This window comes from Pan paniscus, chromosome 3 (genome assembly GCF_029289425.2).
Source record: "Pan paniscus chromosome 3, NHGRI_mPanPan1-v2.0_pri, whole genome shotgun sequence".
NCBI classification, from domain to species: domain Eukaryota; kingdom Metazoa; phylum Chordata; class Mammalia; order Primates; family Hominidae; genus Pan; species Pan paniscus.
Window position 1 is genome coordinate 169,972,939 of NC_073252.2, and position 17,480 is coordinate 169,990,418.

The 17,480-nt window shown below is 34.9% G+C and overlaps 1 protein-coding gene across 3 annotated transcripts in view; it reads left to right on the forward strand.

Annotated features, from left to right (window-relative positions):
* GALNTL6 (polypeptide N-acetylgalactosaminyltransferase like 6) overlaps positions 1–17,480 on the forward strand; it is a 1,235,992-nt gene that overhangs the window by 406,607 nt on the left and 811,905 nt on the right. For all 3 annotated transcript variants that reach the window (XM_034959428.2, XM_063603996.1, XM_003823503.6), the window contains one exon: positions 5,678–5,786. In XM_034959428.2, coding sequence (XP_034815319.1) covers positions 5,678–5,786 — 109 coding nt within the window. The remainder of the gene's footprint in view (positions 1–5,677; positions 5,787–17,480) is intronic.

Sequence of the window (17,480 nt, forward strand, 5' to 3'; positions counted from 1 at the left end):
ATATTTTGTTAACATCTCCTGTAACAGAGTTTCAACCACATAATTTATTATTTGTTTAATGATTTAAGGTTTTTCTCAGTGACTATGTTAAGATTTTTCAAGGGCAATGGAAATAATTCAAATATCTATAAAAATAGCAGGGATGATGAAAACAATTGGCATTTATATATCAAGTTTTGATAAACCAAGGGCTTTCACATAGTTTATCATATATAAGATTTACTACTCAAAAAGCCTTGTAAGGTGGGTGAGGTAGGTATTGTTCATATTACCCTAATTTCATATGTGAGCTGAGAGACCTAGAAGACCTAGAGGACATGCAGATTTTTGCCTATAGTTAGAAACCCTAATTTATATCTTCTGCCTTTGAATCCAGAGTTTTTCTACTACATCATATTTTCTTCCAAGGAACAAATAGAATCATAGGTATATGGTTGATTGTGACAATAAAAGTTCATTGATTGATTTATGAAAACTAAGATAGGTTTTAGAATACAGATAATCTTTTCTTCACAGTTTCACAAATGTGTATTTTTATTGTCATCCGCATTTGTAGTTATGATAAATAAGTTTGCTCTAACTTAGAGATAAAGAAACAAAGTTTTTTTGATTCACCAGGGATTTCCAGACCAACAGCCCTTGGGAGGTGCTTTAAGATTGCTAAAAGTTTGTAACAGTAGCAGGCATCGCCAGAGCCCATCACTCCTTAGAGTAGTACACTCTGGTTTTCATGTCCCTGTGAAGACTGTGTATCACATTTCTGTCCCCAAAAGGTGCTTGTGTCACATCCCTGACTCCAAAAGTGTTTTAATTTGTTACCTCTGGTAAATACATTGCCCTTGAGTAATGTTTTATCCTTGGAAATAGTTTCTTATGACCCATCTAAAAGGATGTTAGTTTCAATGGGCTCTGGAATCCCAGCCCTCACTACTACATGTGGTTTCTACTTAATGGATTCTGTCTCGTCTGTCCCTGATATTTTTTCAAGTTAATTATTTGTAGCGATATCACAGTGAATAAAAAGTCCTCAAGGTGAAAAACCGGAATAGTGCTCACAAGTAAATGGCCAACCTAATGATGGGTCTGAAATATATGCCTCAAGAAGGTACAATACTGTTTATATTAATTTTACAAGGTCATAGATAATGGATCTGTACTATTGTAATCAAACAGAGGACGCATGATATAATCCAAAAGAGACGCAAATGGGTCTGGGCGCTGGAGATTGCTCATGTGAAAGGAAAGGTCAGAATACTTATGCACCATCTACTGGATGGTTAAGCTTTCAAAACCAATGTAATCATATACAAATGCACTGAGATTGATTTAGATTAGGTATGCAAGCATACCTAGTCTTTATATTGGTCATCAGCCCTCAATATGAAAAAGATTCTTCAGTAGATTGTGGTACATTATATGTTAATGAATTTGACTTTTTTTTTTTTTCGGTGACCATTGTGTCACATTCCAATTCATACGGATTAGAGGTTCCCAACCCATAATAAGCCTCAGAATCACCTGGTGAATTTGTTAATACACAGACTTCTGTCTCTCTGTTAAGTTTCTGATTTACTAGACCTGAGCTGGGAAAAAGGAATTATTTCTAACAAGTTCCCAGGATGGCCGGGTGCGATGGCTCACGCCTGTAGTCCCAGCGTACTTGGATGGCTGAGGCGTGAGAATTGCTTGAGCCCAGGAGGCAGAGGTTGCAGTGAGCCAAGATTGCCCCACTGCACTTCACCTTGGGCAACAGGGTAAGACCCAGTCTCAAAAATAAATAAATAAATAAATAAATAAATGAAAATAAAAATAATTAAAAAAAAACTAGTTCCCAGGTAATGCTGATGCTGCTGGTCTATGGGTAGCATTGATACAGATTAAAAAGTTATTAGTGTAGCAAATCCCCCAGATACCCTTTATTAAAGCAGTTTCAGATGGTCTGATTTAGCCTGATTCCCCTACCATTATAAAGTGTTCTCTTGATGCTAACACACCTTGCTAGAGCACTAATAGTGGCTGAGAATGCCTAAGAATTTTTATTTGAGATTTATTTTTTACATAAAATAATACTTGCAAATAATGTTTTAAATCCAATCATACTATGAAGACTATGGTGGTAACCAGCAATCCTCTTACCCACCTCCCCTACTTGCAATTTCTGATACCAAGGGGCAACTGTGTCAGTCTTTTATTTTCATTCTGTCATATGACTCCATATTTATAGATAAAGTGTATATCACTGTTCTCTATTTTTTCCTATTTTGGTTTTATCTACTGCTTTCCCATTATAGAAAATATCTATTTAACTGTCTTATTCCAGTCTTTCCCTCAACCTCCAGTATACTTATGTTAGTTAAGCCAATATTCCGGTTAGATTATTCATATCTGAATCAAACAACGTGCTATGATTAGGATTTCTTTTTTATACATTGTTTTTGTTTCTTATAGCCTTATCAACTGGCCCACTTTTCATTTGCTTAGTTTTTAATATATATCATTAATTCATTCTAATCTCTTTGGAAGAACTGTAACTCTCATTTCAATATTTTTTTTTAAAGGAAAGAAGTTTGTGTGTGTGTGTGTCTGCGTGTGTGTGTGTGTCTGTGTGTGTCTGTGTGTGTGTGTGTGTGTGTGTGTGTGTGTTTCCCACAGAGACATCCCTTCTGGAGCTTCTCTCCTTTCCCTTATACAGTTGGACTGGAGGATCTCTGGACTTGCTAGCATTTTGCCACCTCTCTGCCATGTTGTATCTTTTTCCTTCTGTCTCTAATTTTCTTTGTTTTTCTGTTTCTCAGTAGGATTCCTTTGACCTTCATTTTCCAAACTGTGTCTTAATTTTTCTCTCCCTGATATCACATTTTTACATTTCAGGAACTCTCTCTGATTCTCTAAATGCTTCTTTTTAAAAATCTGTATCTCTGAAGGAACTTTTCTTAAAGTTCTTTGAGAAAATTAAATTTAGAGTTTTTGAAGCTTTTATCTGCACCTTACATTGCCTCTGTTTTCTTCAAGTTTAGTATGCTTTTTGTTTCTTTTTGGCCTCTTAATTATACGTTAAAGGCTCTCCAAAATCCCTGGAAATCTTTTGCTGCCTATTCATACTCATGAGTGAAGTCGTGAAAATAGTGATATGAAGTTCTCTGTGTAGAGAAGGGCTTGCTAATTAGGCTATTTCCCACGTGGTTACTGGGTGTGCACCTAGGAGCCAGTAACTGCATCTTTTCCAGTTGATTTCAATTCTCCAGGTAGGAATTCCTCCATCTCTTATGTAAGGATGTAAGCTGTGGACTGGCAGCTTTCTGGAGGTCTAGTAAGGGAAGATAACTTCATTAACAATGTTTGATACATAGGCTAACAACATAGGCTAACATGGAACCCTGATTTTCACTGCAGTTTGACAACCTTATATTTAACTGTTTCTAGTGGCCTGAGAACATACCATTCATGTTCCAGTCTTCTATGGGTGGGAGTACAGTGGATGGCCCTCAGAAATCACTCCCTTGTTTGAGTCGAAGAGAGAACCCAGAAGAGTCTAACTGCCCCTTATTAAAAATGGTCAATCTTTATCTTTTCACATTTAACCTGACAGTCAGATATATAAAGTGTCCCCAGTTTTTACATATTTTGAAAATTCCGTGCCATAAAAAAATACTTCCTTCCCAGCAGTTCCCAGCTATTTACAAAAACTTTATGTGAGTTCTAGTATCTTCTTTCCTGATGCATCTGATGCTTTATTGTCATTTTCATTTGGCTTCTGGAGAGAGTAAATGTTAACTTTTGTGTTCAATTAACTTTTGTTCAATCTGCATTATATTACTACTTATTAAGAATTCGCTATATTACATATATCAAAATAAGGAAAATAGAGTGTCCCTGGTATTCAGAGAGAGCTTACACGCTGGAGTTTACACAAGAATACCTCCATGTTTCATGTCAAAATTTATTTTAAAATTATCTATTTTAATCTGAAAGTTATGTTTGTAAATTAGTGTTATCTAAATCAGTGTAGGAGATTTTCATTAGTGTTCAGTACTTATCACTGTAAGTGCATGGCTGAGACAAAATGTGGGTTACATATTTCATATTCATTTGATTCTTTAATACTTTCTATGCATAGCTGAGTTCAAAAATTTCTAATTATAAGTTGATCATCAATTCAAAAAAATGCTTGACTTTTTAAAATGTTTGCTATGTATCGCCAAAAACTGTACTTTTCCATTTTCTTTTACTTTTACTATGTCATTTTCTATTTACTTTTCCATAACTTTTGTTTCATCTTCCTTTTAAAAATTATCAGTATTCCTGATATTTTACATAAACTCACCATAATCTGTATATTTGTCCCTCTTTTTTTCTGAGCTCACCAATATTATAAGCAACAAATTCTTTGAAATGTGTAGATTATAGTCACCTGATTGGGAAAATCTTTTCTCTGATTTTCAACTACCTTTTTTAAGAAAAGAATATTATGCCCCATTTTTATCCTTTCAAAACAAATATATCTTTTATAAGCTATGAAGATGGGCTAAAGGTAGATAATTTTTCAAAAGCATAATGGCTGTATTATCTAAAACTAAGAAATAAGACATTTTATGTCTTGAAAAGGCTGTTAGAATAAAATTACCTCACTGAAATTATTCATCTTTTGGCTAAATTGACTTTTTTTTGCTTTCTAGAATTTTATTTTCTTTATTCAGTGGATGTATTACTTATTTCTGAAAAAGAACAAAAGAAAAAATAGCATGTGAATTTGAAAACACTTATTTTACATTATCTTGACTACAAGATTGTGAAGATAAGCTTTATTCAAAATGATTATTGTTTCTTATTACCAGAAATAAACATCATAAAAAAGGAGTAGCTTCAGCAATGTACACAGAAATAATTTTCAAGTTGACATTATAACATATTGGACTTTGGAAAAGCATAAACTATATTTTGTGACTACAGTGGATGAATGGGTGATAATTTCAACTATAAGTGTAAACATGCACTATGTTTCCAGAAATCTAGATGAGAGACAGTATTTAATAGTTTTTAAGAGCACAGTTTTGGTCTTAACAGAACTGGTCCAAGTCCTGGCTCTGCCACTGTGGTTTACCTCAAGTTATTTTAGTTATTTGATCCTCAGTTTACTCGGCAGAAAAATGGGGATTTACAACTCGAGGCTATCATAAAGATTAAACAAACTTCTATACACAGAGCATTTAATGTAGAACCTGGCACATAGTGAGCATTCAATGAATGGTTGCTAATGTTACTACAAAGCCGTTCAGATATGTTTGATCAAAATAAATAAAACTGTACCAATCAAAACAAAATTAATTCAATGCAACACCAAAATTGGTAGCATTACCAATATTTACACTTTGGGCAAATAAAAACAGCTAGGTATTTATGCTTACAGGTGACACGCTAAATATTAGTGTCTCTGGATGAAATAAAATAGGGAATGATAGTTGTTGCAGGAGAGGTGTGCTCTCATTTTAAAGGTTAAAAAAAGATTTAAAATGTGTATAAATCTGGTCACCAGCGATAGCTTTCTTTTCATTATACTCAGAGGATTCACTTATTTAACAGATATTCTTTGATTGCCTATTATGTGCCCGGCTGTGTTTACCTACCATGCAAAAGGAAATACCTCCTTTTTATGCTTGAATACTTTCCTTTTCCACAGACATTTCCACTGGGCCTGGGAGATGGGCAATTCTATTCATGGACAGATGGTTTGAGAAGAAAGGACTGGCATGACTATGAAAGCATTCAGAAAGAGGCTATGCGCTCAGGTATGAAGCTCAGTGTACGCCAAAGTGCTACTTCACTCGCAGCAGTGTCTCATTTGTCACGTAAAGGATCTCTAATTAGCATTTCTTCTGCACACTGTAAAGTATGTTTCATGGGGATATTGGAGGTGATACTGGACAGAACCTAAATGACTTCAAATTTCAGAGAGAAAACAAATAATGAATAGTCTTTCTAATATTAGCTGCGGTAAAAGTCATTAAAATTTAAGAAATATATAGTACTATATATTCCCAACTGCTTGTTCATAATTTCTAGGGGTATCCTGGGATTTATCAATGAGACTTGACCTGGTAGATATGTATCTTGAGCAAGATTGACTCCTTAGAGCTGAAGTGTATCTAACTGGCAATGCAAAGTATTTAATTTGTACCAATGTTTCTAGACACTGGCGGGACGTACAGCAAGCCAGCAGGTCAAGCAGCTGGGGTTCTAAGGTTGGCAATAGTTGGAAAAGCAATGAGGCAGTTAAATGGAATCAAGTAGGTCTGTGTGTAGCAGAGTTCTAGACTTGGTGCTAGAGTTAAAGGACAAAGTAGCAAGAAAGAATAGGTCTTTCCACTTTGAGAGACCGAGGCAGGCGGATCACAAGGTCAGGAGATCGAGACCATCCTGGCTAACACGTTGAAACCCCATCTCTACTAAAAATACAAAAAATTAGCTGGGCGTGGTGGCGGGCACCTGTAGTCCCAGCTACTCAGGAGGCTGAGGCAGGAGAATGGCCCGGGAGGTGGAGCTTGCAGTGAGCCGAGATCGCACCACTGCACTCCAGCCGGGCGATAGAGTGAGACTCCATCTCAAAAAAAAAAAAAAAAAAAAAAAAAAGACAAAAAAGAATAAGTATTTCTAGAAGGACTGAAAAATTAGGTTGTTAGGCTGTTGTGAACAGAAATTCAGAAGGGTATATAAGTAGAAATCCAGTGAAAGTGAGTAACTCATGATAGGAAGCCCATATTCTCTTATTCAGCCAAATAAGTTATTTTCACAATAGGATGTCACAGAAATAGAGCAGCTACAGTTTGGTAAAGACATCTCAGCAGCCCTGAGACACTGCATTCAAGGTAAAATCAGCAGCAGAATTATAACTAGCCACGGTGTGAGGTCCTCTTGCTCAACTAGAGTTAGTAACAAAATTGTTCTGGGCTGTGAAATGTTCATAGCTCTGTATCAGGTATGGCTGACTGAATTACAGTCGTTTTTATTTTCTTCCATTCCTTTTCTTCAAAAAAAGGCCTGCCCCACGCCCCACCCCCAACTTTTTAAAGCAGCTTATTCCAAAGATGTTCCCTGTTTTCAGAGAGTCAACTTCTTCCAGGTTTTATCATCTTTCCACCTTGGCAGTGACCCCATGAATGGTCGTGAAAATGAGTTCCTTACCAGCATCCTCACTTTTCTAGTACTTTTATTTTTTTCCTCTATTTGCTTGATCAACCCTATATTAATCCAACCACTTGTTTCTCCTTATGACCCCAGGATGCTGAAGTTTTTTGGAAATGTTTTCATAATCTTACCAACTGAATCTTCCACAAGTTAATAATAAAATAGCCCAAATTTACTGAATGGATATTTTATACTAAGTGCTTTGCATATGTATTTTATTTAAACCTCAGAATAACTCTGATAGGTATAATTATCCCAAATTAAGTAAAATTGAGTTCCTACGAATTTATTAAATTTTATCCAAGTTCAAGCAGCTAATAATTTGCAGCTCTGGATTAAGAACCAGGTCTTATCATGGTCCATTATACTCCACTGTCAAATAATAATATTTGGACAATATGGAGTAATGGCAAGGACACAACAGGGGAAAGACACACCTAGGTTCAAATCCTAGCATTTCCATACATGCACTGTGGCCAATCAATTTCCGTTTCTGATATTCTACTTTGTAGAATTTATTTAAGGATTAAAGAAAATATACCCACAGTAATTGTCCAATTATTTGGACATATTGGAAACTCAGCTAATGATAACTGTAATTATTAATCCATGTAAGTTACTTTTACATGAATTGGTATGCCTATCCTTTGCTTGTACAAATGAGTTTTGAATACAAAATCCAGTGCTTCACATTTATATCTGCTCCATACCACCCTTTCCACCTCCTGAATAAACTTGTCTTTTCTATCTTCATCTTTGCTTTGACCAAGGGAAAATTGATCTACAAAAGAAATTGGTAATATCACAAGTTTTTAAGTACAAATTCTTTGTGTAATTAAAAAGCTTTTACATGGTAGAATTTTTTTATTCACTGGAGGATATATGATAAATTTATATACTAGAATATTATTTTTATACAGTGAAATATATCATAAATAAAAGTGTATTAAGACATACCTGTGTGTACACACACACTGAGGTGCAGAGTCAAAATCAAATAAACATCTTTGTACTTCATATACAGGCCAAGAAAAAGGATCATTTGTGCCATTGTGTCCCCTCCAAGACTTTAATTTTGTGTTTACTCTCTTATTTTTCTCTGTAGTTTTTACTGCCAGTGTATTTATCCTAAATCAAATACTGGTAAGTTTTGCCAGTGTTTGAACTTTATCTAAAAATTTAATTTTACTGTATGACTTTCTTCTTTCACTCAAAAATATTTTTGAGATTTATCTAGGTCAATGTGTGAAATGTTAGTTGGTTCATTTTTACTATTCTTTAATTTTCTGTAACATTGTCCTCTTGGTGGGCCTTTGAATAGTTTTAGTTGTTGTATATAATGCTGCTATAAGTATTCTTGTGCATGGTTCTGGGGTAGGGACAATATTAAGGTACATATTTAATAGTAGATTTGTATGTCTAGAGAATGCACAGTTGAACTTTATTAGGTCATGACAAGCTGCCAAAATTGATACACCAATTTCATTTCAATCAATAATGGATAGAATTCTCACTGCTGTACATCCTTGTGAATATTTGAAATTGACATTTCCCCCAATTTGGTGATATGAAATAGTCTCTCACTGTCACTTAGATTTGCATTTTATTAATGCAAACACATTAAAATGTAGTTGATATCTTTTTTATGCTTTGGGGCCATTTGTTCTTCCTTTTTGGTAAAAGTCCTATTCATTTCTGTTTCCATCTTTTGAATTATTTGCTCCACACAGTGTTCTTAATTTATTTTAAATGATATCCTTCGGTGGTTTTATTTAGTGACAAGAACGTATCCTACATAGATTATTTTAAAACACCTCTTTATGTATGGTTTAATGAATAGTTTTCAATTTTGAGGTAGCCAAATCCAGCAATCATTTTTAAAAGATAGGTCATACTGATGTTCTACATTGTCTTTTAAAAACTTGATAATTTTGGCTGGGCACAGTGGCTCACATCTGTAATCCCAGCACACCGGGGGGCAGCAGAGGGAGGATCGCTTGAGCCCAGGAATTTGAGAGCAGCCTGGGAAACATAGCGAGACCTCATCTCTCCAAAAAAAAAAAAAAAAAAAATTCATCCAGGCGTGGTGACATGTGCCTGTGGTCTCAACTACATGGAAGGCTGAGGCAGGAAGATCACTTGAGCCTGGAATTCGAGGCTGCAGTGAGCTATCCAGCCTGGGCTGGAGACTCTGTCTCTAAATAAATAAATAAATAAATAAATAAGCTTGATAATTTTACATTTTACATTTGGGTCTTAGATCTACCTAGTCTTCATTTTTATATAATGTGAGGTAGGGATCCAATATTTATTTAGTTTTTATTCACTTAACCAATTATTATTAACATTTATTAAGAAATTTGTCTTTCCCTCCATTGCTCTGAACTATTGACTCTATTATAAATTAAGTTTCCATATTTGTGTGTTCTTTTTCTGGGTTCTCAATCCTGTTCTGTGAGTAAAAATCCCTGTGCTAATACCATAATAGCTAATTTACTGTATCTTTATTACAACTATTAATATCTGGTATAGCTCACCAAAAAAGAGCTACATTCTTGCTCTTCTTTTTGTTGTCATTCTTACATTGTACTCTTCCTTAAAATTTTGTATTCAGTTTTAAATTTCACATTAACATACACAGATATGCACAAACAAATGGGAATTTTTGAATTGTATTTAGCCTATGGATAAATTAGGAGATAACTGATATTTTCCAATATAGAATAATGTATTCTATGGTACATTATTATATTTCTTTGCTACTTATTTATTATATTTAAGGATGGCTTTGTAATTTTGTTCTCAGATTATGTTTAGTATTAATCTTAGTAAACTAATATTATATTGATTTTGTTCACATAATGATTATACTGAAATTCCTCATTGTTTGTAGTTGTAATATAGAAATGTTAACAACTCTTAACACTGATATGAATTTCGAAAATGTTCTAAGGTTTTCCATTAATTCAAAACATTTACCAGTAGTTTATTTTGGATTTTAAAAATGTAGACACTCATATTTGCTAGTAATGACAGTGATTTTAAAAATTTTTTTTCTATTCTAGACCCTATAATTTTAGTTTTAGTTTTCTCCTATTATTATAATTGCTAAGAACTGCAGTGTAACATTGAATAGTTGGTAATAATGGCTACTTTTGGCATTTTATGATTCTCACAAAAGCAATTTAAATGCTCATTTTGAGATTTTATCTGCCTGTCTATTGTTAGATCAATTTATCTAATGTAAATACATTTTATCATGTTTATTAACACAATACCAATACACTATGCACTTTAACAAATACACTTATGTTACTTCTGAATCTGTTTTGCTGAGAGTTTGTGACTTTCTTTTAACCTGAAGGAGTGCTGATTTTATTAAAAGTTTTTTGTTCATTTGCATTTATTAACATAGATAAGATAAATGTTCTCCTTTAATCTGTTATTTGGGTAAATTATATCTATTGCTTTTCTAATGGAAACCAAATTTGTTATTCTAGACTAAATCTTCCTTTTTTTAATAGCTATATTTGATTTGTTAATATTTTGTTTGGCATTTTCAAATCTTTATCTATGAATTAATATTGGCCCCAAATTTTCTATTCTTATCAAGTCTTTGTCAAGTTTTGGTAACAGTATAATGAGCTCATAAAATGACTGTTTAATACTTGCTGTTTTTTATACTTCATAATTGTTTGTTGTAAACTAAAATTATTTCTTTAGTGATCATTATGGATTTTTTTGTGGATGAAGCTCTGTTGACCTGAACTTTTCTTGGAGCATAGATTTTTAAGCGCTTGGCTAACGTTTTATGTAGTTACAGTAGTAGTTGATTATCTATTTCTTCTGGAATTAATGGTATTCTTCTAGTAATTTGTCCATTATATCTAAATGTTTATATTTATTAATACAAATTTATTCACATATTCTTATGTCCTCATAAGATTTTTGTAATGCCTGCAATGCTTAAATTTATATTACTTTTTTCAGATATTGTTAGGTTTTTTTTCTTTTTGCTTTCTTAATCTATTTTTACAAAAATTTGTCACTTTTTTGTTTGTTTGAGATAGAGTTTCACTCTGTTGCCCAGGCTGGAGTGCAGTGGTGTGATCTCGGCTCACTGCAACCTTCACCTGCCGGGTTCAGGCGATTCTCCTGCCTCAGCCTCCCGAGGAGCTTGGACTACAGACATGCACCACCATGCCCGGCTAATTTTTGTATTTTTAGTGGAACAGGGTTTCACTATGTTGGCCAGAATGGTCTAGACCTTCTGACCTCTGGTGATCCGCCCACCTTGGCCTCCCAAAGTGGTGGAATTACAGGCATGAGCCATTGCGCCAGGACAAAAATTTGTCACTTTTATGAGTTATTTCAAAAGCCAGTTTTTGACTCTGTTCATCTATTTTATTTTTCTCTAATTTTTTTCTAACTTTTTAAAAATTTTGTTTGCAGTAACTTTTTTATTTTTTACTTTTAAAATTTCAACATTTATTTTTGTTTCAGGGGATATGTGTGCAGGTTTGTTATGAGGGTATATTGCATGATGCTGAGGCCTGGGGTGTGATTGAACCTGTTACTCCAGTTCTGAGCATAGTGCCCAGTAGGTAGTTTTTCAACACTTGCCCACTTCACTCCCCCTGCCCTGTAGTCCCCAGTGTCTACTATTCCCATCTTTTTGTCCAGGTATGCCCAGTGTTAACCCATAAATGGGTTAACTCATATGGGTTAACCCACAAATGGGTTAACTCCCACTTATAAGTAAGAATATGTAATATTTCATTTTCCGTTTCTGGGTTAATTTGCTTAGGATAATGACATCTAAGTGCATCCATGTTGCAGCAAAGGACATTATTTCATTCATTTTTATGGCCGCATAGTATTCCATGGTATACTTAAAAATAAATTTATACCTCCTAATTTCAGTCATTTTTCTATTGTAGAATAAGCATTTTGGAAACTAAATTCCCGTCTGAATATTACTTTAACTACATTGCACTGCTCTGTGATCCAGTGTTTCACATTGTATTTGCTTTTCTTTCAATATGTTTTGAAATGTCTAGCCCACTTAAAAAGCACTGAAATTATTTTAAAATAAGAAAATTCAGAAACTCCTTCCCAGTGAAATCTCACTAATCTTTATAAAAGTATATTAGCTGCCAGGCGCGGTGGCTCATCCCAGCACTTTGGAATGCCGAGGCGGGCGGATCACGAGGTCAGGAGATCGAGACCATCCTGGCTAACATGGTGAAACCCCGTCTCTACTAAAAATATAAAAAAATTAGCCAGGCGTGGTGGCAGGCACCTGTAGTCCCAGCTACTTGGGAGGCTGAGGCAGGAGAATGGCATGAACCCGGGAGGCAGGGCTTGCAGTGAGCCAAGATGTGCCACTGCACTCCAGCCCGGGCGACAGAGTAAGACTCCGTCTCAAAAAAAAAAAAAAAAGTATATTAGCATGATAGGCAGCATGCATTTCATTACATACTTTGTTAGTGTTTTCATTAATGTTGTTACATTACATTTCAGTTTTGTTCTGGTAATTACACCTCTGTGGAATATTTGGTGATTTTTTAGATATCAGTTATTTTATTTTATTTTGTTTTACTTTTAATTTTAGGTATACATTTGCAGGTTGATTCTATAGATAAATTGCAAGTTGTGGGGGTTTGGTGTACGTGTTGTTTCATCACCTAGATAATAAGCATAGTATTCAATAGGTATTTTTTTGATCCTCAACCTCCTCCTACCCTTCATCCTCACGTAGGTCTTAGTGTCTGTTGTTCCCTTCTTTGTCTATGTGTACTCAATGTTTAGTTCTCACTTATAATAAGAACATGTGATGTTTAGTTTCCTGTTCCTGCTTTAGTTTACTTGGGATAATGTTCTCCAGCTCCATCCATGTTGCTGCAAAAAACATGATTTCATTCTTTTTTATGGCTACATAGTATTCCATGGTGTATATTCACCACATTTTACTTATCCAGTCTACCATTGATTGGCACCTAAGTTGATTCCATGTCTTTGTTATGGTGAATAGTGCTGCAATGAACATACACATTCATGTGTCTTTATGGTAGAATGACTTATATTCCTTTGGGTGTATACCCAATAATGGGATTACTGGGTTGAATGGCAGTTCAGTTTTAGGTTCTTTGGGTAATCTCCAAAATTCCACAATGGCTGAACTAATTTCCATCCCCATTAGCAGTGATTAGTGATCACTAATGATGAGTGATGTTGAACATTTTTTTCATTTGCTTGTTGCCTATTTGAAAAGTGTTCATATCCTTTGCCCACTTTTTAATGGGTTTGTTTACTTTTTGCTTGTTAAATTGTGTAAGTTCCTTGTAGATTCTGGTTACTAGACCTTTGTCAGATGCATAGTTTACAAATATTTTCTCCCATCACATGTGTTGTCCATTTACTGTGTTAATAGTTTTCTTTGCTGTGCAGAAGCTCTTTTGCTTGATTCAGTCGCATTTGTCAATTTTTGGTTTTGTTGCAGTTTTTTTTGATGTCTTCATCATGAAATATTTGCCAGAGCTTAAGTCTAAAATGGTATTTCCTAGGTTTTCTTCAAGGATTTTATAATTTTAGGTTTTACATTTGAGTCTTTAATCCATCTTGAGCTGATTTGTTTATATTATGTAAGGAAGTGGTGTAGTTTCAATCTTCTGTATATGACTAGCCAGTTACCATAGCACCATTTATTAAATAGGGAGTCCTTTCCCCATGCTTGTTGTCAGCTTTGTCAAAGATCAGGTGGTTTCAGGTGTATGGCTTTATATCTGGGGTCTCTAGTCTGTTCCATTGGTCTATGTGGCTATTTTGTACTACTACCATGCTGTTTTTATTACTGTAGCCTTGTAACATTGTTTGAAGTCAGATACTGTGATGCCTCCAGCTTTGTTCTTTTTGCTTAGATTGCTTTGGCTATTCAGGCTCTTTTTTGGTTTCACGTGAATTTTAAAATAGCTTTTTTTAGTTGTGTGTTTAGTTAGTGAAGAACGTCATTGGTAGTTCAATAGAAATAGCATTGAATCTGTAAACTGCTTTGGGCAGTATGGCATTTTAACAATATTCTTTCTGCCTATTCATGAGCATGGAGTGTTTTCCCATTTGTTTATTTCATCTCTGATTTCTTTGAGCAATGTTTTGTAATCCTCATTTTAGAGATCTTTCACCTTCCTGGTTAGCTTTATTCCTAGGTATTTTATCTTTTCTGTGGCTATTGTGGATAGGACTGCATTCTTAATTTGCCTCTCAGCTTGGATGTTGCTGGTGTATAGAAATGCTACTAATGTTTCTACATTGATTTTGTATCCTGAAACATTGCTGAAGTTGTTTATACAATCTAGGAGCCATTGGCAGAGAATATGGGGTTTTCTAGTTATGAAATTATATTGACTGCGAAGAGGAATAGTTTGACTTCCTCTCTTTCTATTTAGATGCTTTTTATTTCTTTCTCTTGCCCAATTGCTCTGACTAGGACTTTCAGTACTATATTGAATAGGGAGTGATGAGAGAGGGTATACTTATCTTGTGCCGGTTTTCAAGGGTGATGCTTCCAGCTTTTGTCTGTTCTGTATGATATTGGTTATGGGCTTGTCACAGATGGCTCTTATTATTTTGAGGTATGTCCTTTAGATGCCTAGTTTGTTGAGGGTTTTTAATATAAAGGGATGCTGAATTTTATTGGAAGCATTTTCTGAATCTATTGATATGGTTATATAGTTTTTGTTTATAGTTCTCTTTATGTGATGAATCACATTTATTGATTTGCATATGTTGAACCAACCTTGTAGCCCAAGGATAAAGCTTACTTGATCATGATGGATTAGCATTTTGATGTGCTGCTGGGTTCAGGTTGCTAGTATTTTATTAAGGATTTTTGCATCTATGTTCATCAAAGATATTAGCCTATAATTTTCTTTTTTGTTGTGTCTCTCTGTCGGTTTGGTATCAGGATGATGCTGGTCTTATAGAATGAGTTAGGGAGGAATCTCTCCTACTCAACTTTTTGGAATAGTTTTAGTAAGAATGGTACCAATTCTTTGTATGTCTGGTCGAATTTGGCTGTGAATCCATCTGGACATGGACTTTTCCTGGTTGGTAGCCTTTTTTCTTATTCCATTTCAGAATCAATTATTGGTCTATTCATGATTTGAATTTATTCCTGGTTCAGTTTTAATAGGTTGTATGTTTCCCAGAAATTTATCCGTTTCTTCTAGGTTTTCTAACTTGTGTGCATAGAGGTCTTTGTAGTAGTCTCTGAAGATTTTTTGTATTTCTGTGAGATTGTTTGTAATGTCAGCCTTGTCATTTCTGAATGTTTATTTGGATATTCTCTTTTTTTCTTTATTGATCTTGCTAGTGGTCTATCTTATTTATTCTTTCAAATAACCAGCTTCTGCTTTCATTGATGTTTTGTATGTTTTTTTATGTCTCAATTTCAATCGGTTCTGCTCCGATTTTGGTTATTTCTTTTCTTTTGCTAGCTTTGGGGTTGGTTTGCTTTTGTTTTTCTATTTCCTCAAGGTGTGATGTTAGATTGTTAATTTGAGATCTTTCTAACTTTTTTATGTGGGTGTTTAGTGTTATAAACTTTCCTCTTAATGCTGCGTTGTGTGGTTAATTTTAGGATATGTGCCATGTGCTGATAAGAATGTGTATTTTTCTGATTTTGAGAGGTGAGTTCTATAAATATCTGTTAAGTCCATTTTATCAAGTGTTGAGTTCAGAATGCTGAAAATAGGCAACCAATCTCTTCTGTCTTATAAGGTTTCTGCTGAAAGGTCTGCTTTTAGCCTGCTAGAGCTCCACTTGTAGGTGACCTGCTCCTTCTCTTTAGCTGCATTTCATATTTTTGCTTTCATGTTGACTTTGGAGAATCTAATGAGTATGTGTCTTGGGGTTCTCTGCATTTCCTGAATTTGAATGTTGGCCTCTTGTGTGAGGTTGGGGAAATTTTCCTGGATGACATCCTCAAATATGTTTTTCAAGTTGCATGCTTTCTCTCCCTTTTTTTCTGGGACACCAGTGAGTTACAGATTTCATCTCTTGACATAATTCCATGTTTTTTGAAGTTTTTGTTTGTTTGTTTGTTTGTTTTTGAGATGGGATCTCACTCTGTCGCCCAAGCTGGAGTGCAGTGGCACGATCTCGGCTCACTGCAAGCTCCGCCTCCTGGGTTCACGCCATTCTCCTGCCTCAGCCTCCTAAGTAGCAGGGACTACAGGCACTCACCACCATGCCCGGCTAATTTTTTTTTTTTTTTTTTTTTTTAGTAGAGACGGGATTTCACCATGTTAGCCAGGGTGGTCTCCATCTCCTGACCTCATGATCCACCCACCTCAACATCCCAAAGTGCTGGGATTACAGGCGTGAGCCACTGCGCCCAGCCTTTGTTTGTTATTTTTTATTCATTTTTAAATTTATTTTTGTCTGACTAAATTAGTTCAGAGGACCAGTCTTACAGCTCTGAGAGTCTTTCCACAGTTTGGTCTATTCTGCTATTTTCAATTGTATTATAAAATTCTTGTAGTGTGTCTTTCAGCTCTTATCAGATCAGTTTGATTCTTTCCTTAAATGGCAGTTTTGTCTTTCAGTTCTTGATCCATTTTATTGTCATCCTTAGAGTCCTTGGATTGAGTTTTGAGTTCCTCCTTAATTTCCATAACCTTCATTCCTATCCATATTCTGAATTCTATGTCTGTCATTTCAGCAGGTTAAGAATCCTTGCTGGGAAACTTACTGTGGTCATTTGGAGGAAAAAAGAAAAAGACACACTGGCTTTTTGAGTTGCCAGAGTTGTTGTGCTGGTTCTTTTTCATCTGTGTGGGCTGATGTTCCTTTAACTGTGGTGTAATTTGATTATAATCAGTTTACTTTATTTCTGAACGTTTTCAGAGGGTCAAGGTTTTGTTCTGGGTCTTTATTCGTAGCTGAATTCTTGTCCTTGCTTTTAGGGTGTAAGTTAGCAAAATATTTTTGCTATTGAAGTTTGGTCTGTGATCCAGTAGATGGTGCTTAAGTGTAATGGCCAGTAGGCTGGTAGGTAGGCTCTTGCTCAGCCCTGAGGCTCTTCTATGATTTCTCACATTTGTAGCCATTTACTTTAAATAATTGTTTTTAATAAATAGGTGGTATACGCAGTGGAAGTCATGTTGTTAAACACTAGAGGTGAGTAATAAGAAAAATATATTATTTCCACCTTTGAGGAAATGGAGATTTCTTGAATTAAGAAAAAAAATGTAAAAGGAGCAATTGAAAGACCTTAGGACCTTATGAATAGCATCAGG